The sequence below is a fragment of the Accipiter gentilis genome, chromosome 6 (genome assembly GCF_929443795.1).
Source record: "Accipiter gentilis chromosome 6, bAccGen1.1, whole genome shotgun sequence".
Lineage (NCBI taxonomy): Eukaryota > Metazoa > Chordata > Aves > Accipitriformes > Accipitridae > Astur > Astur gentilis.
In genome coordinates, this window is record NC_064885.1 from 2844948 (window position 1) to 2861497 (window position 16550).

Here is a 16550-nt window from a genome sequence, read left to right on the forward strand (position 1 = left end):
TACAATGGCAAGCTGCACATGAAGAAAGTTTCCATGACCAGAAATGAGCCTGCTTAACCGAGATATTAAAAATAACTTAAGGTGAATGTGACTGCTCTGCCTTTAGCGGAAGGAATAAAAGCACAAACATGCACAGAAAAGAGTGCAAGATGACACTGATTATACATAAACTCTCATGGTTCAAGTCTTTAGTTTGGTCCTGCTCACAGCGGGTCAAGCAGAAGCACTGCTTGATCGGCCACGGGCAGGACTTTTTATCCTCTTAAGACAAGAAGGCCAGCTATCACTACTGATCCGATGTCAAGACGGCCACATCTTGCTCCAGAGGTGCAGAGTTCACTCAAGGGGCTGCTAAACCCCTCATGATCAAAGTTTGCTTTTGCAACAGGAACTTTTATGTTGCATATACTAAACTTTGAGACTGCTTCTGTCTCCTCCTGGCTCCAGCTCAGAGCTGGTCACTTATTTCTTCTTTCACAGGAGGGAAGTCCCACTGGCAGCACAAGCACCTCACACCACCCTTGGGGAGGTGCACAGCACTTGGCAGGATCAGGCCAACATGTTATCCAACAACTGGCAGAACCTGACCCAGCTGCAAGACTGTCAGCAAGTCTCAGATGGCACCATCCAAAAAAAGAGCAAAACATGCCCATATCCCTCCTGTTCCCCCTGCCTCGCGCAGTCCTTCTCCGGGGTCAGAGCAGCCTTTGCTGGATCCGCAGGGCTGCGAGCAGCCCAAGCGGCGCAATCCTATAGCTGCCATAAGGGAAGTGTAAACAAACGTGATCACTGCTAATCCCCAGCCCAAGCTCTGCTAAGCACACACCTGACACAGCGGCCGCAACGCTGATTAGCAAATGTCAGGGCAGCAATTACCCACTCTGCCTTCAGCCACCCACAGCAGTCCTCCAACCCAACCACAGCCTACCTGTACATGAGGTGGGGCACTGAGGACATATATGACAGCGTTAGCCATATCTTCAGCTTTGAGACACTGGAAAGACAGGAAAGAGATTCTCAGTCAAAGGGCACCTCAAAGTTAACCACAAGATTGCTCCTTTCCTAGCCATCAATAATGAGTTTCGACAGTGTCACTGGGGCATGTCAAAAAGATGCAAGCAAGCAGGAAAAAAAGAATCCATTAAAAATTTAACAAAGGCCATGTCTGGTGCTGATAGTTCTCCATTTGCTGTGAATAATCTTATTACTGGCACAGTAATTCTGCCAGGTCAGGCATTGCCATCCTTATCAAAAATTCCCAGAAAAGCACAAGAAATCTTGTGCTAGCCACCTTCAAGACAACATGCTCTCACATTTCTCCTTGTGTAGGAATGTTTGCTTACATATCTTCTCTTCAATAAAGAAGTCATAGCCTGCCAAATGCCAAAGCTGACTGATATTTATTTACAGGAACATCAGAATAAAAAGAAAAATATAGGGAGTGGGAAACTGAACCTGAATGAAAAATCTACATAGCGTGTAAGTAAGTATCAGTGCAAAATCTGAGGTTTGAGTGCTGAGACTTTGGGGATGCTGATTACATCCTGGAAAGCACTGGGCACTCTGCAGAACTAGTTCCTTGTGCTACTAGCCAGGAGAGAGAGTGTTAAAACCATAATCAGAGCCACTTCCCTCTGTTTCCATTTCTCCATGTCCTACCCGAATGCTCTCATAGGTTGCAGCAGCTCTCTCGGGGTCATTATCATGAAGTTTAAAAGCAAATCCCGTTTCCACCAGTCCTGGAGATATACACTGGAAAAAAGCAGAGCACATCCTAATAGGATTTGTAATTCTCCTTCAATAAAAGAATAAAAGAAAAGGAGAGAAAACTTTTTAGCACTGAAAAAGCCAAAAAAAACCCCAGTCCCCTTTCTATAGTTCTCCCTCTCCAACCTTTTTCTAGGGGAATAGTTTAAGACAGCAGACTTTGCCTTAATGACTGTTGTGGCAGGTACCTCTGGGAAACCGCTGATGGGTACTTCCCTCTTCATGTCCCAAAGGGACAGAGAAGCAGAGAAAATGATGGAAAAGCCTGCAATACAAATTAACGTCTGGACACCTCACTTCTGAGATTCAAGTCCTGAATGAGAGCAAACAGCCCAGCTGACTGCCTCCCTCTGCTGTCATGAGCCCCCCTCGCTCCCCAACAAGGAACTGCCCACTTTGTGCATCCAAAAAGTTTATTCCCTGATGCAGCTCATCGCTGCCATGCCTTCTGCACCTGTCTCTACCTGGGAAAAAGAGGTGGCCAGGGACAGTTGGCCACAGGACTTGAACGTTCCCAGTGTGCTGAGCACTATTTTTGCGTTTCCTTGCCTGTTTTCTAAAGGGAAAACCTCTGCCCCATAAAGCCTGCCAGCTCTCTACCACCCACAAAAGCAGGACAGCAGAAGAGAGCCCACAGTACTCACTGTAGCTCGTATATGAGTCTTTGCTTCTCTGAGTTCTTGCCTCAGCCCCTCCGTGAGGGCTGTAACTGCATACTTGGTGGCACTGTAAAAATGCACCACCGACTGTGGCACGACGCTGTGGCCATTCATGCTGAGAAGAGAGCAGAAAGGAAAGTGCTGAGAGGTGGGGGAGCAAGCAGAGTCCCGAGAAGGAACCAACAGGATATTCAAACCACTGTAACGAACACAGAAAGAGACACTGAGATGGTGGCTACGTGAGGAATTCTCCTCTCCTGCAGGAAACGCGCACCACCAGAGGTTCCTCTCGACACAGCTGTTTTCTGGAGCTGGTCAAGAACTTTCAATCTTCAGCCCTACATATTGCAAGTGGTTGGCATTATCCTTTTCTCCCTGGTTCAGTCTTTCTTGCATTTAGACCAGCAGAGGTTAAAAAACAGTGGTTTGAAAATCACCCATTGCAATCCTTGGAAAACCCCTTCTTGGGTACCAGCAGCCCACTCCAAGGTCAAAGCACCACTGCTTAAATCCTCACTGCAAGGTGGGGAGGAGAAGGCCCACGTGGCTGATCCCACATTCCCCCCTGCATACCTGTTAATGTTAATAATATGCCCATCATCGATGTTTCTCTCTTTCATGGACTGGTAGGCCTCTCGGGTGCAGATGCTCACAGCCATCACATTGACCTGAGGGAAGAGAAAAGAAGAAGCAACTAAGACCAGCAGCCCTGCCTGGCACCCTTTGACTTGCCCCCCGCACGCCCGAAGCTGCGGATGCAGGTTCCAGTCCCCGACCTGCAGCAATTCCTGCAAACGCCAACAGAGGGAAATGCACATACGCACACTGCACGCCTGCTGCACACCCCACCTCAAGCTGCGACCAAGCTCAGGGCTGCAGTCACAAGGGGTTTGGGCAGGGGAGGCACAGATACCCAGTTTTGTGAGACAGCCTTGGCCTCTGCCAGAAATTAATGGACTTAATTGTTTTACGGGCAAGCGTGAGGGTAGAGTGCAATGTAAGGGAGAATGAACCCACTTCCCCACAGTCAGCACTCTGTCCAGGAGACAAAGTTGTTTATTTTGTACAGCACTGAGCACACTGGTGTTTGGGCAGCTGATAGGACACTAACAGCAGGTAATTAGGTCAGTTAGTTAACGAGGAAATCCCCAGATATTGCCTGTCAGAGCGCCAGGCACTCAGAGGCACTGCAAACCACACAGCCAGCAAAGAGCCTCCCGTGCACAAAATAAGCCAAAGATCACATTGTGCCATAGGGAAGGCCAGAGCGGGTAAGTAACCCCACAGATAGGAAAGCCACCAATCTGTCACCCTGTCTGCTGGCATTTTCCTCAGCCTTAACTGGATAAGCCAAGGAAGAAAGGACAGGGTAACTTATCCAGTCCTTTAGCACAGGATCCAGAGCTTTCCAGGCTCTTGCTCTTTGGACCAGCACTGTCCAGCACACTGTTGCTTGGTTAAACTCAGTCATATCACCTCTGCAATGTGCCATCGTTAATGTGCAGATGCCTTGAGCATTTGCTGACCATAAAACACAGAGTCAAAGTTTCCAGGAAGACAGAGATATGGAAATTCCCCCAGCTGGAATACAAAGCACCCAGAGGTGTGTGCAAGACTGATGAGCAAGCTGTCTCAGCAGCAGTGCTAACTGCTCAAGTTTATAGTGGTTTAGACTTGGAAAAGTGGCTGAATGGTAGAAGGTGTCTGCTGAAGCCCTCTAGAAAGGATGTAACACCGTTTCAAGGCAAGACGCACTGCCAGGTGTCCTACCTAATGGCATGTCACTTTGCTAACTAAATGAGCAGGCCAGACAGGTCTAAAAACACCACTGTCAACTAAATATTCAGGAAGAACTAAATTTCTGATGAATCAGAAGTCAGGTGCAACTATAAATGGGAGGAGCAGCAGGAACAAGGCCATGTGGACAGCAAGCAAAGGATACGAGAGGGCTGGCTATCTATCATTGCTGTGAAACTTATAAACAAGAATGGGGCAGGCTAACTATGACTTGCTAGCACAAAAGGACACGCAAGAGAAGAACATTAGTTTGGAGACCAGAAAGTAAGAGGAAGAAAGGGATGGATTTGGGAGATGTAATTACTGAGCAGCACACAAAGGACAAGCAGGGTCAGCTGAAGGATCTTCGGTCACTGCTTTTGTCTCGGTCTTTATTTCCTATTCATTACTAGAGGCCATGCTTGTGAGATTTTGTCTTGGCGATAGATAAATAGCATGCTTATCTGATCTTGGGGTACCCAGGCAACACAACAAGTTGAGTCATCATCCTCATCCAAGCGCACTTTGGTTGAGCACACAGTCACTGCTGGATATCTCAGTGATCATACCTGGAACTACAGAGATAATTCCCCGGCACCAGGTTGAAGATTTACCTTGGCTGTGCAAGGAAGAAAGTTAGCAGACATGTCAGCAGAAGCAGCACCTCAGTATTGGAGCAAAGCCCAGAGCAGGCAGGGCGTGGAAGGCTTCTGCATTTTACAGTAAGGTGGTCAAGGAAAGCAGGAGTAACTTGCTCCAGTCTGATTCATTAACCAAGTGAGGAGCCGGTCCTTTCAGATATGAATACAGGCAACTTTTAGTATAAAAAGCCTTCATGACGAGAAACATCCCTGCTTTCCTCCCTGCCCCAAGATGCCCTGAACCCACCAGGCACCACATCTTTAGTGCAGTCGCTCCCTGATTCTACTCCATCTCCGTAGGCCACTAGAGGGTAACATCAGCCTAAAGCCTGAGAGCCGGCTCCAACGCTGTGATTCATGCTGAGCAATGCTTCCTTGCGTGGGTAGAATTACAACATTTTGACAACTACTGGCAAAGCAAGATACTAATCAACAGCCACATGGGAAAGTCCAGAGCCTGTACAGTAAGACACCGTGGTACAACAAAACAACTGGCTGGAAGGCAACTGAGCTGAGATTGCCTCGCTGCCTTTTCCCAAGAGCACCCACAGGATTTTTGGGTGAAATCCCATTTCAAAACACGGAACAGGCACTCGGGAACCTAAAAATGTGCCTGGAAAATGAGCAAGGCTTAGGGCTGTATCGCTTTGAGAAACAATCTAAAGGCTGTTGTTAACAAATATCCGCGCAAGACATTTTTCAGCCTCGTTCCTATTTTAAGAACAAAAGGTTCAAAGGTCCCTTAGCAAAGATGGCTAACACATCTGCGCTCTGCCTTTGCACAGCACGCTGCACAAGGCAGCAGGTCTGTGACTGCCGCGTGTGTGTGCTAATGCAACAGAAACAATGAAGGCACATTTTCTAGTAATTAATGAGTTCCAATTGCCAGGTTGGGAGAACATAAAAGATCCTGTTCCTGGAAGCACTGAGCATCTCACTTCCCAGAATCAGCCTTTTCTAAGGCAACAAAAAGAGTATCCCAGCTCCTAAGCATATATAAAAATGCAGGTTACGGAAAACATATCTCTGCACAGATGGTATATAAAAGCAAGAAGAACAGAGCCTTGCTGGTCAATGAATAATGCCAAGAAGAGTCAAACCCATTTAGTGTCTAGAGGAGGGAGAGGATGTGTGCTGCAGTCCTTTGTGCCCTAAACAGTGCAAATGGAAAGTTCAGCTTGAATTCCTGGCTGTAAAGGTCAGTAGGTAAAACATGAAGGAGCTGTTCAAATCCCAGAGCCTGGAGTCAGTGTGTACACAGCACCCAGCCCTGGCTACTCCCGCTTGGATCAGGGACGGCTGGAGGACTTTGCTCCAGCCTCATGTCAAGCACAAACTCACAAACAAGTAGAGAGAAAAGGGGGGGAAGCTGCGAACCAAAAGATGATGGGCTTAGAACCTGCCTGCGATAACACGCTCCCTCCTGCATACACACCAAATTTACTGGCTGGCAACGCTGGGCTCTGTGCTGCTGTAAAGCAACGCAGACACAATTCCTAACATACGACTCCTGCAGCCCACGGAGAAGCAACTCCCCCCTTGGGAATAAATACCAGACAATAAGGAACTGGAACATTAAAAAAGAGGAGAAATAAGTAAATGATAACATGGTTTTGACTGTTAGATGTATAGCAAGATATTTTATGGAATAGGTATACTGAGAGGGGAGCCTGGAAGGAGACAGAGCCTCAAAGCTCATAAAAAATGCATGGAAACAAAAATCAATTTACCAAAAAGAAAAAAATGCCTTTAATTTAAGGCCCTAATGCCTCCTAAATCGATAGATCAATGGCTGTTTAGAAACTTTTCCTGTCTTGCAGCCCAGAAGTACACTGAAACTCTCCAACAGCATCTTAAACGGTGCTGCTCTCTAACACCTTTCTCCAAGCGACCTTTGGAAGAAGCCTCCCTGCTCCCGCTCAGCTCTGCAAAGCCCAGTGGCCCATGAAAGGTGCTGGCAACCTTCCACCGTCCTGACCCTCTGAGAGCTTCAGAGCATGGAGGAGAAATAGGCCTGGCGAGTGTTTCCCTGGGGCTGGCGTGCCACAGCGGGGAGAGCTGTCACTGCAGATCCCTCCTCAAACCCCACCACCACGCCGGTGCTTGCACAACCACGGCACGCTTGGAGAGCGAGATTCCCAAGCAGGGAGGTTGCTGCCACAAAACGGGGGCACACAGCAAAAGGAAAAACCCTGAGCTATTTCTACTGCTTCCCAGCAGGCTAAAAAGGAAAGCCCAGGCTTGTCAGGCTGCCTAGGCTGAGGTGGGTGAAGCACTTGGCTCTACAGTGTCCCAGGGCTTCACCTTTGCATTAAAGGTACAAGTGTTTTTCAATTACACACAAGTCAAGAGCAAACCCACCAGCTGGTGGGAAGCTGGTCAAAGGAAAAAAATCTGCCAGTATAGGAAGAAAGCTTGGGTGTGTCTCAGTCTGTTCCTAGTGCTGCAACAGCATTTTTGCCAAGCAATGACAGCAGATATAGCCGTACAGATCACCTCTGGGAATAAAACATGTCCCCAGCCTGGTTTCCTAATGCTGCTCTTGTAGAGCCACCACCTTGCCTCTCCTCCCGCCCCATCTGTCACCCCAAAGCAGCTCCAAAGGGTGCACACAGCAGCACCTGCAAGAAGGAGGATGCCACAGGCTCCCAAACTTTGAGCCACCGTGAATACCAACACTGGAGTGTTTCATACGGGACAATCCCTATTCCAAAATTTTTCTCCCTAAAAGTGGCGGAAGGTGAGATAAAGAGAGCACTCCCAGCTGAGCAGCCAGGGAAAGGAGCACAGAGAGGGGAAGAGCCTTCAGCTGGCAAAAGCCACGCGTGTCCCGCCCGCCTGCCCACCCTACAAAGAACAAAAGGTCAGAAGAACAAAGACAAACGAGCATGAGGGACATGCAGCATCCACAGAGGCATCCACACAAGATGCGATCACAGTGACCAGGACAAGGAGTTTACAAGGTGCAGGCGACCCGCAGGGCCAGGCTTGCAGCGAGACAACGCTAGGAAGTGCCCTGCTTTATACCAGCTCAGCCTCAGCTACACTTCACTTAATTTTATTTAAAGACTCCATGGCAACCAGGGACGGGAAGATGCGGCTGTGCAGTGACCCAGGCTGGGCAACCCACAAAAGCCCGGCTGGGCAGACAAAGCTGAGCTGAGCTCGCTTTGGCGGCAGTCACAGCAGCCAGTAGACCGGCCAAAATCCTAACAAGAACTTAATTAGCCAGGATACGGCAGTTCTTGCCCTGGCAGCAGGAGTCTGAAGCCTCGATGTACCTCTCTGTTTTGCTTTACACAGTCCCTGAAACTACTGCTGGATGAACAGACACCAGCTGCCACAGGAGCCCACAGATCCTGTCTGACTCTGCTGTCAGACGTAGAGGCCCCAAGCCTACAGCTTCAAGCAGCTTTTCAAATAGACATGTCTTTTCCTTCACTAGCACAAGCTCCCATAGCTGCTGGAGGCGCTACAAGACTTACTCAAAGCCATGAGTTTGACTCCTGTTCCTATGAAGATAACGCTTTCATGCACAAAAGTACAGGAAGGGAAAATCACCTTCGTGAAAAGCTCCTGTTTCAGCATCTCACCAGCCAGAGCTGCAGGAAGGCCAGTACAAAAGGGGTGTTGCCAGGGCACGCAAACTGGCCTGGGGTCCCAAAGCTGTGGCTACCACTGCTATGTGCAGAAAAGGGCCATCACATAATGACAGCAGATGGTGAAGTCCCAAAAAGATGCACAGCAGCACCTCAGACAGCAAGACCCAGGGAGAAGTGCTGCTAGTAAATGGCATGGACCATTTGCACAAACTCCCAGTTCAGCATATGAAATTGCCTCATTCATATCCAGCTCTAACCAGATTATGGGCAGAAAATTAAGCTATAAAGACAAAAAGCATTACAGCTTTTTAAGCTAAAAAGAATCTGCCCATTTTACAACCCACTGCTACAACTAACAGGATTAGCTACAAAAGCCAGTGCTTGGCATTCAATTTCCTATGTTACTGAAGAAAAGAAAAAAAAGTGAGGCTCATCACCCTTTAGAAAGCCATAGAGCTAAAGGAAAAAATGCTGCTGAAGGTATTGAGTATTTTCATACTCCAAGCTGAAGGCATGTGGCTCAGCAGTGCATGATGTCTTTCCACTTCCCAATCAGCAAACCCAGGCCATGTCAGAGCCAGATGGGAAGCAGGTCCTCAGCTCTGCACATGTGAAATAAGTAGATGGGGACAACACTGCTGGTGGCCAGAAGAAATAAAAATCCAGCACAGTTCCCCCTCTCCCAGTGGCACTACTCACGTCTATCATCGTCCGCCAGCCCTCCGTTTTCCCCGAGAGCAGGGGCTCCGGGCGAGCCAGCCCCGCGTTGTTGATGCAGACATCAACTCCTTGATGAAGGGTCTTGATGGCGGAGAACATTGAGAGGATCTCCTCTTCGTTGGAGAGATCGCATTTGTATGGGATGAGGGTCCCTGGGTAGCCGGCACTCTGGCATTCAGCTGCCAATTTCTAGGGAATAGAAAAGAAGGAAGAAAACAACCATTGGCCTCCTCTCCTCATGGAGTAGCTTATCCAGCCATTTGCTTAAAAACACACCCCAGGGCTAACAAAACACAGCAGGCTTCCCAGTGAGCCTGTCTTAAAAGCAGGCACTAGGGAAGAATAATTGTAAATTCTAATTAAGAAAAAAGAAATATCGATATACATGAGAGTCTGAGAGCTTTGGCCTTTAAGTTATTAAACTTGAGGACACACTCCATGCTCATCCATCACCCCAGGCAACGCAGGTTGAGGTGAGCAGGTGTTGGCAGAATACAAATATATACTGCCATGGCACCAGGCTGCAAGTCTGCCACACTGCTGCGCAGTTAAAAGACGTGGCAATCGCATGCCTGACAATTCCTCGTTAGCCATTACCAACAACTATTCCAAGCATCCAGATCTTTTATCAGACTAGATGATATAAAGCAAATGAAAGGCCAAGAGCTGCTGCTGGCCGCCTGCGTTAATGATGCGGCAGCCACCGCGCCAAATCCTCTGGAGGATGCCCTTTACCCCCTGATGCTAATGAGAAGCAGCATCTCATCTCTGATGTGTCATATTAGCGACAGTGACAGCTTCCAGCGTGAGGTGAGAGCCACGTGATGTCTGGTTTCTGTGGAGAGATGGACTCTGGCTACAAACGTCCACCAAATCACTCGAACGCCATCGCCCACGGCGGTTTCACCAACGTGACATTTCAGCGGGTGCAATAAAGCTCTCCTCCTGCCAGAGGCAGCTTTCCCACTCCTCCCGGCTCCTCCCTGCATACCAAGGACTGCAATTCACAGCCGTTTATAAAAAGAGGAGCGAGGCCCAGCACAGGAGTTGCCTGGCTGGAAGCGGAGGACGCTGGATGGTGATTGCACATGAAGGTGGCTGTGGAACAGCCCGGCCCCAGCCGAGCTCGGAGCAGAGCGCCTGCCCTGGAGCTCACCCAGACTCGGCCAGAAACAAGGATGCAGGGAAGCCGGGGCACCAGCCACGGTACCCAGAAGCACCCGAAACACCACTGGGATGGCTCACACCAGAGGGATGTTGACTTTTTTTTGCTTGCTCTGAGGTACAACGTCACCTCCCAGACTGGCCCAGCCCCCTCCTGGCCCTCCAGGAGGATGCATGGAGAAATTGCCACATTTTGGAGAATGCTGAAATCAGCCCCACCATGTGTATCGACATGGGGAAGAGCCTGGAGAGCTACGCTGGCCTTAGACACGCTCGCTCTCATGAAAGCGGGAGTGACAAACCAGAGCATCGAAGGTGTCTTTCTCCCAGGGGAAGCTAGCAAGCCCCAGGGTCCCTTGCCCCTTTCATTTAGCAGAGTTGGCCTTTTGGTGGCTGCTGCAGAGGCAGATTTGCCCCCCAAAACACCCAGCATTGGTGACATTCGCAGAGTTCGTCAGCCAGCCTGATGTCCAAATTCTGAAACAAATATTAGACCAAAGGAAAAAAACATAGAACATAAGGGAAAGTGGAAAGAGAAGGAAAAAAAAAAATATATCAGAGACAGCATGGCACCTGCTCCCCTGGCACAGGCTGGCAGGAGAGCTTGTGGGGCTGCATTAATTCACAAACACCACAGGACCTGGCGAATGCCAAACCAAAGCACGGGCCCAGCTCCCATCCAGCTGGCCTCCAGCGCATGCCATCCCACAGATCAGATGCCAGCATGCCCAGGAAACCTGCAGGTCCTGGTCCCTGAAATTTTGTTAGAATCAGCTTTCTGCTCCCCAGCCAGCACAACACAGGACAGCCACGTGCCTTGGGAACAAGGAGGGTTGGCAACTTGGTTAGATGCCACAAAGTCCAAAAAGGCGAAAAAAATCCACCTGGAGATGTGAATTGGCTCCCAACTCCAAATCATAAAGCGTGCTCTTTGTCAGTGGCTTTTTCAGTGACCAACTTTCTCTTAGCCAAGTTTTACAGAGAGCAGGGCTGAGCATCCTCACTGGGAGAGGGACAGACAAGCCAGGACCTCCAAACCCCTCTCTGTGCCCCAAGCACATTAATTTTAATTACTCTGGGGCGAGTGGCTCTGTTCAGTAAATGATTTTCAATCTTTCTCCATATATAAGACTACCGCAGAGGTGGGCCAAGTCCCTGAACAGCAAGTTTAAGCTTTTCTGACTTGCCTTTCACAGCAATCCACAGCTTTCACAGACCACAAGCTGAAACCAGCCTCTGTCTAAGGGTCTGGTCCAGAACCCGCTCTCCTTTCTGGGTACCGCTTCAGTCAAGGCATTGCAGTAACATAAGAATTATTATTATTGCTCTCACAGCACCAAGCAAGAAGGGGACAGACATGCTGAGTTCAGCCCAGAGATCGATACATCCCAACAGCATCACGCTCTCTGGAGAGCTCTGCTTGGGCTGAGCTAGACAATATTTCTGCCCGACAGAGAACAAAGGTGCACCTGGGACTGAATCGTACCTCTCTGTACCCTCCCGGGGCTGGTTTCACTTTGCTATACATGCAATCTTGTTGATTATGTGCTGATAATAGTAGAAAAATATATACTTTTTAAAGATCAGAGTACACACTTGAGAAAACAGTTGGGAGAAAAATCTGCAAGAGCAGCATTTAAAAATTAAAAGCAGTATGAAGGGCTGCTGGAAGGTGCTAAACCACTCCAGAGATGGGGCCTTGTTCCTGCAAAGATACAGGAGACAAAAATGGGCAAGGAGCCCTCAACCACATTCTTCATAACCTGGCACCAAGGTGACAGCTTCAGAGCTCTCTCCATCTGACTGCCAAACTTGAGCACTCCACTAAGGGATCCATCCCATTCAGTATTTGCTCATAAAGTACCACGGCTCACGTCTGGCACTTTTTCTTCCAAGTTCAGCAAGTTATGGCCAGAACTATGGTCTTAATTTGCTCTTGGAAGAGGGCTAGTGTCCTGGCACCTCCTGAAATTGCCAGGCTGTGTTTAGTTTGCTTGAACGAGAGCTAGGTTGAGTTATCTTTCCAGTGGTGCCTTCAATTTTCACTGCTGGTGTCAGTGCTCGTCACTAGTAAAGCAGGGTGCTGCCTTTCAAAGTTAGCATAATCACACTCAGAAAGGAAAAACAGGGCACCCATTGCAACCGGAGGCTGAGCATCATGGTGCATCCCAGAGCTGTGGGGAGGAAAGCTTACAGTTCATGGCAGGAACCGGTCCAGCAGAACTCAGCCCTGCTGAACTTGAATCAAGCAACGCCAATGATTTTAAAAGATGAGACACACAAGCACAAAGGATTGGGACGAATGTCCCAAAAGAGGACTCATGCCAGGAGAGCTGGCTGAAAGAAAGCAGGACCCATCAGCATGGACGGGAAAGGACAGACAAGCTCATCTACAGCCCAGAGGGAAATGCCGTGTTTAATATCTCCATTTCCATGTTCAGCTGTCACTTTTCACTACTCGGTGAAACCTTTCACTGTTCGGTACAGCTCCTCGATGGAGGCAGACAGGGTCTAAACACCACGGGCTGCAGCACAGCAACCCAGATGAAGGAGGAGATGAAACAGGGAGTGCTCTGGACAGCAGTGGCTATTGTGATAGAGTTGTCCATCCTGTTTTCCCAGGCAATCTCCTTAGCTTATGTCTTAGGTACACCAAGAAAAAGCTCTTTCTCACTCAGAGAAAGACTTCTCTGCCACAACTGACCAGAGAAATCAAATATCTCTCAAGATCCTTCTTTTCCTGTCTGGCGTCTCGCCGCCTCAAACGAGACTCAACACAGATCCTTTCATCTCTCAGTCTACACTTGTGTTAACAAATTCTCTTTGAAAATGAAGTGCTGAACACCACTGACATCCAGGCAGAGCTGAACGTGCTTCAACCATCTATAGATAAAGAGTCATCACAGGCTCTTCAAAGAAACATCAACTGCGGGCAAGTTTGCAAGATAAGACTTATGTAAAGGAACTCTCTGAATTAGGGAGCTTGCAATATTTTTTCAGAGCATCCGTTAAGTCACTCAATTAATGCTCATTCCACTTTAAGCACACCACACGCACAAGGGGCGGGGGGGGGGGGGGGGGGGGGCGGGCGGGGAGAAAAAAGTTGGTTTTCCAGGTTTCATTAGCCACTTGAGAGTGACCACGTAACGCAACACCAATACAGACAAGGGCCAGTGCACCTCCAGCAGCTGGGGATGGAGCTTTGAAACAAGACCTGAGCATCTCTATACCACACTGTTACCACTGGATGCTTGGAAACAGACAGCCAGGCACTATAGCTACTGGTACAAACTGGCATAATGCAACATAAATAAGAAACAGATACCCTATGCATTAAAATGTTTAACCTAGAGCCATCCACTGCCACGGATGCAAGCCCTTGCTCCTGTAATTCTGATACGCTACCCAGCATGAACACAGTACCCAGCAGGTTCTGCAATACCCATGGCAGACCAGCTTTCCACAAAGGGCATCTAAACTACTCATGTGATATAGCAAGCCAATACAGCAGTATGCACTAGATACACAGGCTGAGATGTGCCTCTTGCTTAGACACCAATTTTTCCACTGACATCACTGTGATTTATTTCAGCTTGCAGCGGTGTTGGATGAATGCATGAGAAAATTAAAAAAAAAAAAACCACCACCTAACACCTACCTACATGTAAGAAAGACAAAGAAGAATACCTGGTCATGATGCTTACTATGTGCTATTTAGTTGTCTGCTTTTAAAGGTCTAAAAGGATGCCTCACATTTATGGGACATTTTCTGTATGTTAAGAATACATCAGTTCCCCCAAGAAGGGGTTAACGCTCTTTGTGCCTACAACACTTGTAAAGGGCACAGTGCCATGCATTTAGATTCAGTCTTGGTAAAATGGTTTTACAAAACTAATTGATATAAACATTTAAGGGGACTCCTAAGGGGAGGAAAAAAAGAAAAGAGTCACGTAGGGCTTTATTTGGCAAACCATCCTATTAACTTCAGACACATTTAGTTCAGAGAGATTAAAGCCAGAAGAAACGATTAGGTAATTTTTAATCTGACTTGCCATTCATCACAGGTACTTGCATCCTACTGATTTTGCTTATGCTTAAATACAAGGCTGTACCAAGAAACCAACTGGAAAGAAACCAAAGTCACCCCAATTACTTTTGCTGTCTAAAGGAAATGAAGGAGAAAAATCCTAACGAAGAACAACACAGTTGTGAAAGAAAACTGGGGGCTTACAAATCCTTTCATTTTACTGATTGGCAACTTTGAAGCTTCTTTTAATTAAGATTTAATACCAGTGCAACAGCATAATAGAGGAAGAGATATATAGTGAATAAAGCACTAGACTGGGATTTATTTCCATAGTGTGCCCTGCGACCACGGGCAAGATTCAGAGCTGTTTCTCCAACTGTAAAATGAAGATAATCACATTGAGCCCCTTCCTAGAGCAGTCTGAATCTTTCACACTGCTCCAGAAACCCACCCACCTCTCAGCACAGGCAGAGGAAAAAGCAATCAAAACTTGGACAAAATTTAAGTCCCTGTATGTGTTTTTTTTCATCCTGTATCATCCTAAACATACTGATTTTACAGTCCTTGCAAAGACTCAGAGGTGGCATACAAAATCAGTACTTATATAATAAATAACCCAGAAAAATCAGATCTCATGCTGTGGAAGAGAAGGGAATAAAACCCTGGGGAACCTCTTGGACCTCTTTGCTGTTTATCAACTTCCAGTAGCAAGAAGCAGACTGTGGAGAGGCATCTAAGGGGTAATAGTCCCAGCCAGATAGTCGTGACCATGGTCACCGTCAGGGCGGCATGGCACGGCATGGCACGGCACAGCAGCCCTCCCTCCTGCCAGGATCCTCACGCCCGTGGATCTGCCACGATTCACAATACCCACCAGAGACCATGCAAAGTTACATCTTGGCATACCCCGAGCATCAGCTCTCTGGGACGTCTCCTGGATGCTACCCAGGCTCTGGACACTGAACATCACACGGTACCTGCCCTTCGCCCAGCAAACCCATCCCACAGGCTCCGTAGGGGCCAAAAGCATCTCCTGCCCATCTCCTGCCCGTGGGTGCAGCGCGGCTCAAGGAAGCCACTCAGCTGGTTTCATCCCAGGCACTGAAGCCAGACTCCCTGCTAAACAGGGGTCTCATTGAGCTGTCGTGTCTTCCCAGTACTGGTAATTGTCCTCCCAGACTGCTCCAGACTCACACTGCTTTTTTCCAAGCCCTCTCTGCTCCCTGCACATTTTCAGTAGTTAAACATCCAAGACTATGTTTTCCTAGCTCACTTATTTTTAAATTTCCAGTGTCATACACGCCAGACAAATCGCCCCATTTACGCTGCCCTGAACGTCCCTGCTACCTTAAGGCATTCAAACAATCGCTCCTTACGTCAAAGCTGAAGGCACTTTTTTTTTTTTACTGCTTGCTCAGATCACGTTGCTACAGGCTGGTGTGGGGGAGGAGGAAATACGCTGCTCCTACGATGACAGCTCATTAGAGCAATATCTCTTGCTTATTCTGAGGTATGACTATCCTAAAACAAGCATCATAGGTGCCTGCCTGCCCTTCAGCTCCAACACGCATGAAGCAGGTTCCCACACAGCCAGGCACGTAAATGTTGTCCTTCCTCAAAGAACCCCAGTACTCAATATTACTAAGGCTGAAGCTGCTGTATTGCAGCCACCTGCAGTCCTCCACCAGCCCTTGGCCACCTTCGCAAGCAGGGTTCAAAGACCACGTAGCTCCAAGACACCCGAGTGCCTGCACACAGCAGACCTGATGCAGGTCCACATGTCACAGGCTGGATCGCCGCCCGTTCGAGCGCAGATTTCCAAGGCAACCTGCAAACACACCACTCAGAGGGCAGAGCCAAGCCTGAGCTTCAGCCTGACACCCTCGGATCACAGCACATGCCTTCTGTGTCATCTCCACCACAGGCGAGCACACCTCCACTACGCTTAGGAAGTCGAAAAAAAATTATTTAGTTATTTTAATTAAATCAAACTCCACCTAATCTTGCAGCAGGGAAGGTCTGAGATGCCTAGCGATACCCTAAAGATCTAGGGTGTGATCTGAGGTCCATGGAAACCATCAGCACGTGCCCACCCTGAAGAACATATCTTGTAATGGAGTATATCACCGTACCTTGTGGGTGAGACTCGGAAGCACTCCTGAGGACAGCCAGGAGTCATTCCCAGCTCCGTCAC

At 48.3% G+C, this 16550-nt stretch overlaps 1 protein-coding gene across 2 annotated transcripts in view; it reads right to left on the minus strand.

The window, feature by feature from the left end:
- The window catches only part of DHRS11 (dehydrogenase/reductase 11), a 28043-nt gene that overhangs the window by 3581 nt on the left and 7912 nt on the right, over positions 1 to 16550 (minus strand). For both annotated transcript variants that reach the window (XM_049802420.1, XM_049802421.1), the window contains exons 2-6: positions 9145 to 9354; positions 3000 to 3094; positions 2412 to 2541; positions 1660 to 1752; positions 929 to 994 (exon numbers count right to left, since the gene is read on the minus strand). In XM_049802420.1, the coding sequence (XP_049658377.1) occupies positions 929 to 994; positions 1660 to 1752; positions 2412 to 2541; positions 3000 to 3094; positions 9145 to 9354 (594 nt within the window). The remainder of the gene's footprint in view (positions 1 to 928; positions 995 to 1659; positions 1753 to 2411; positions 2542 to 2999; positions 3095 to 9144; positions 9355 to 16550) is intronic.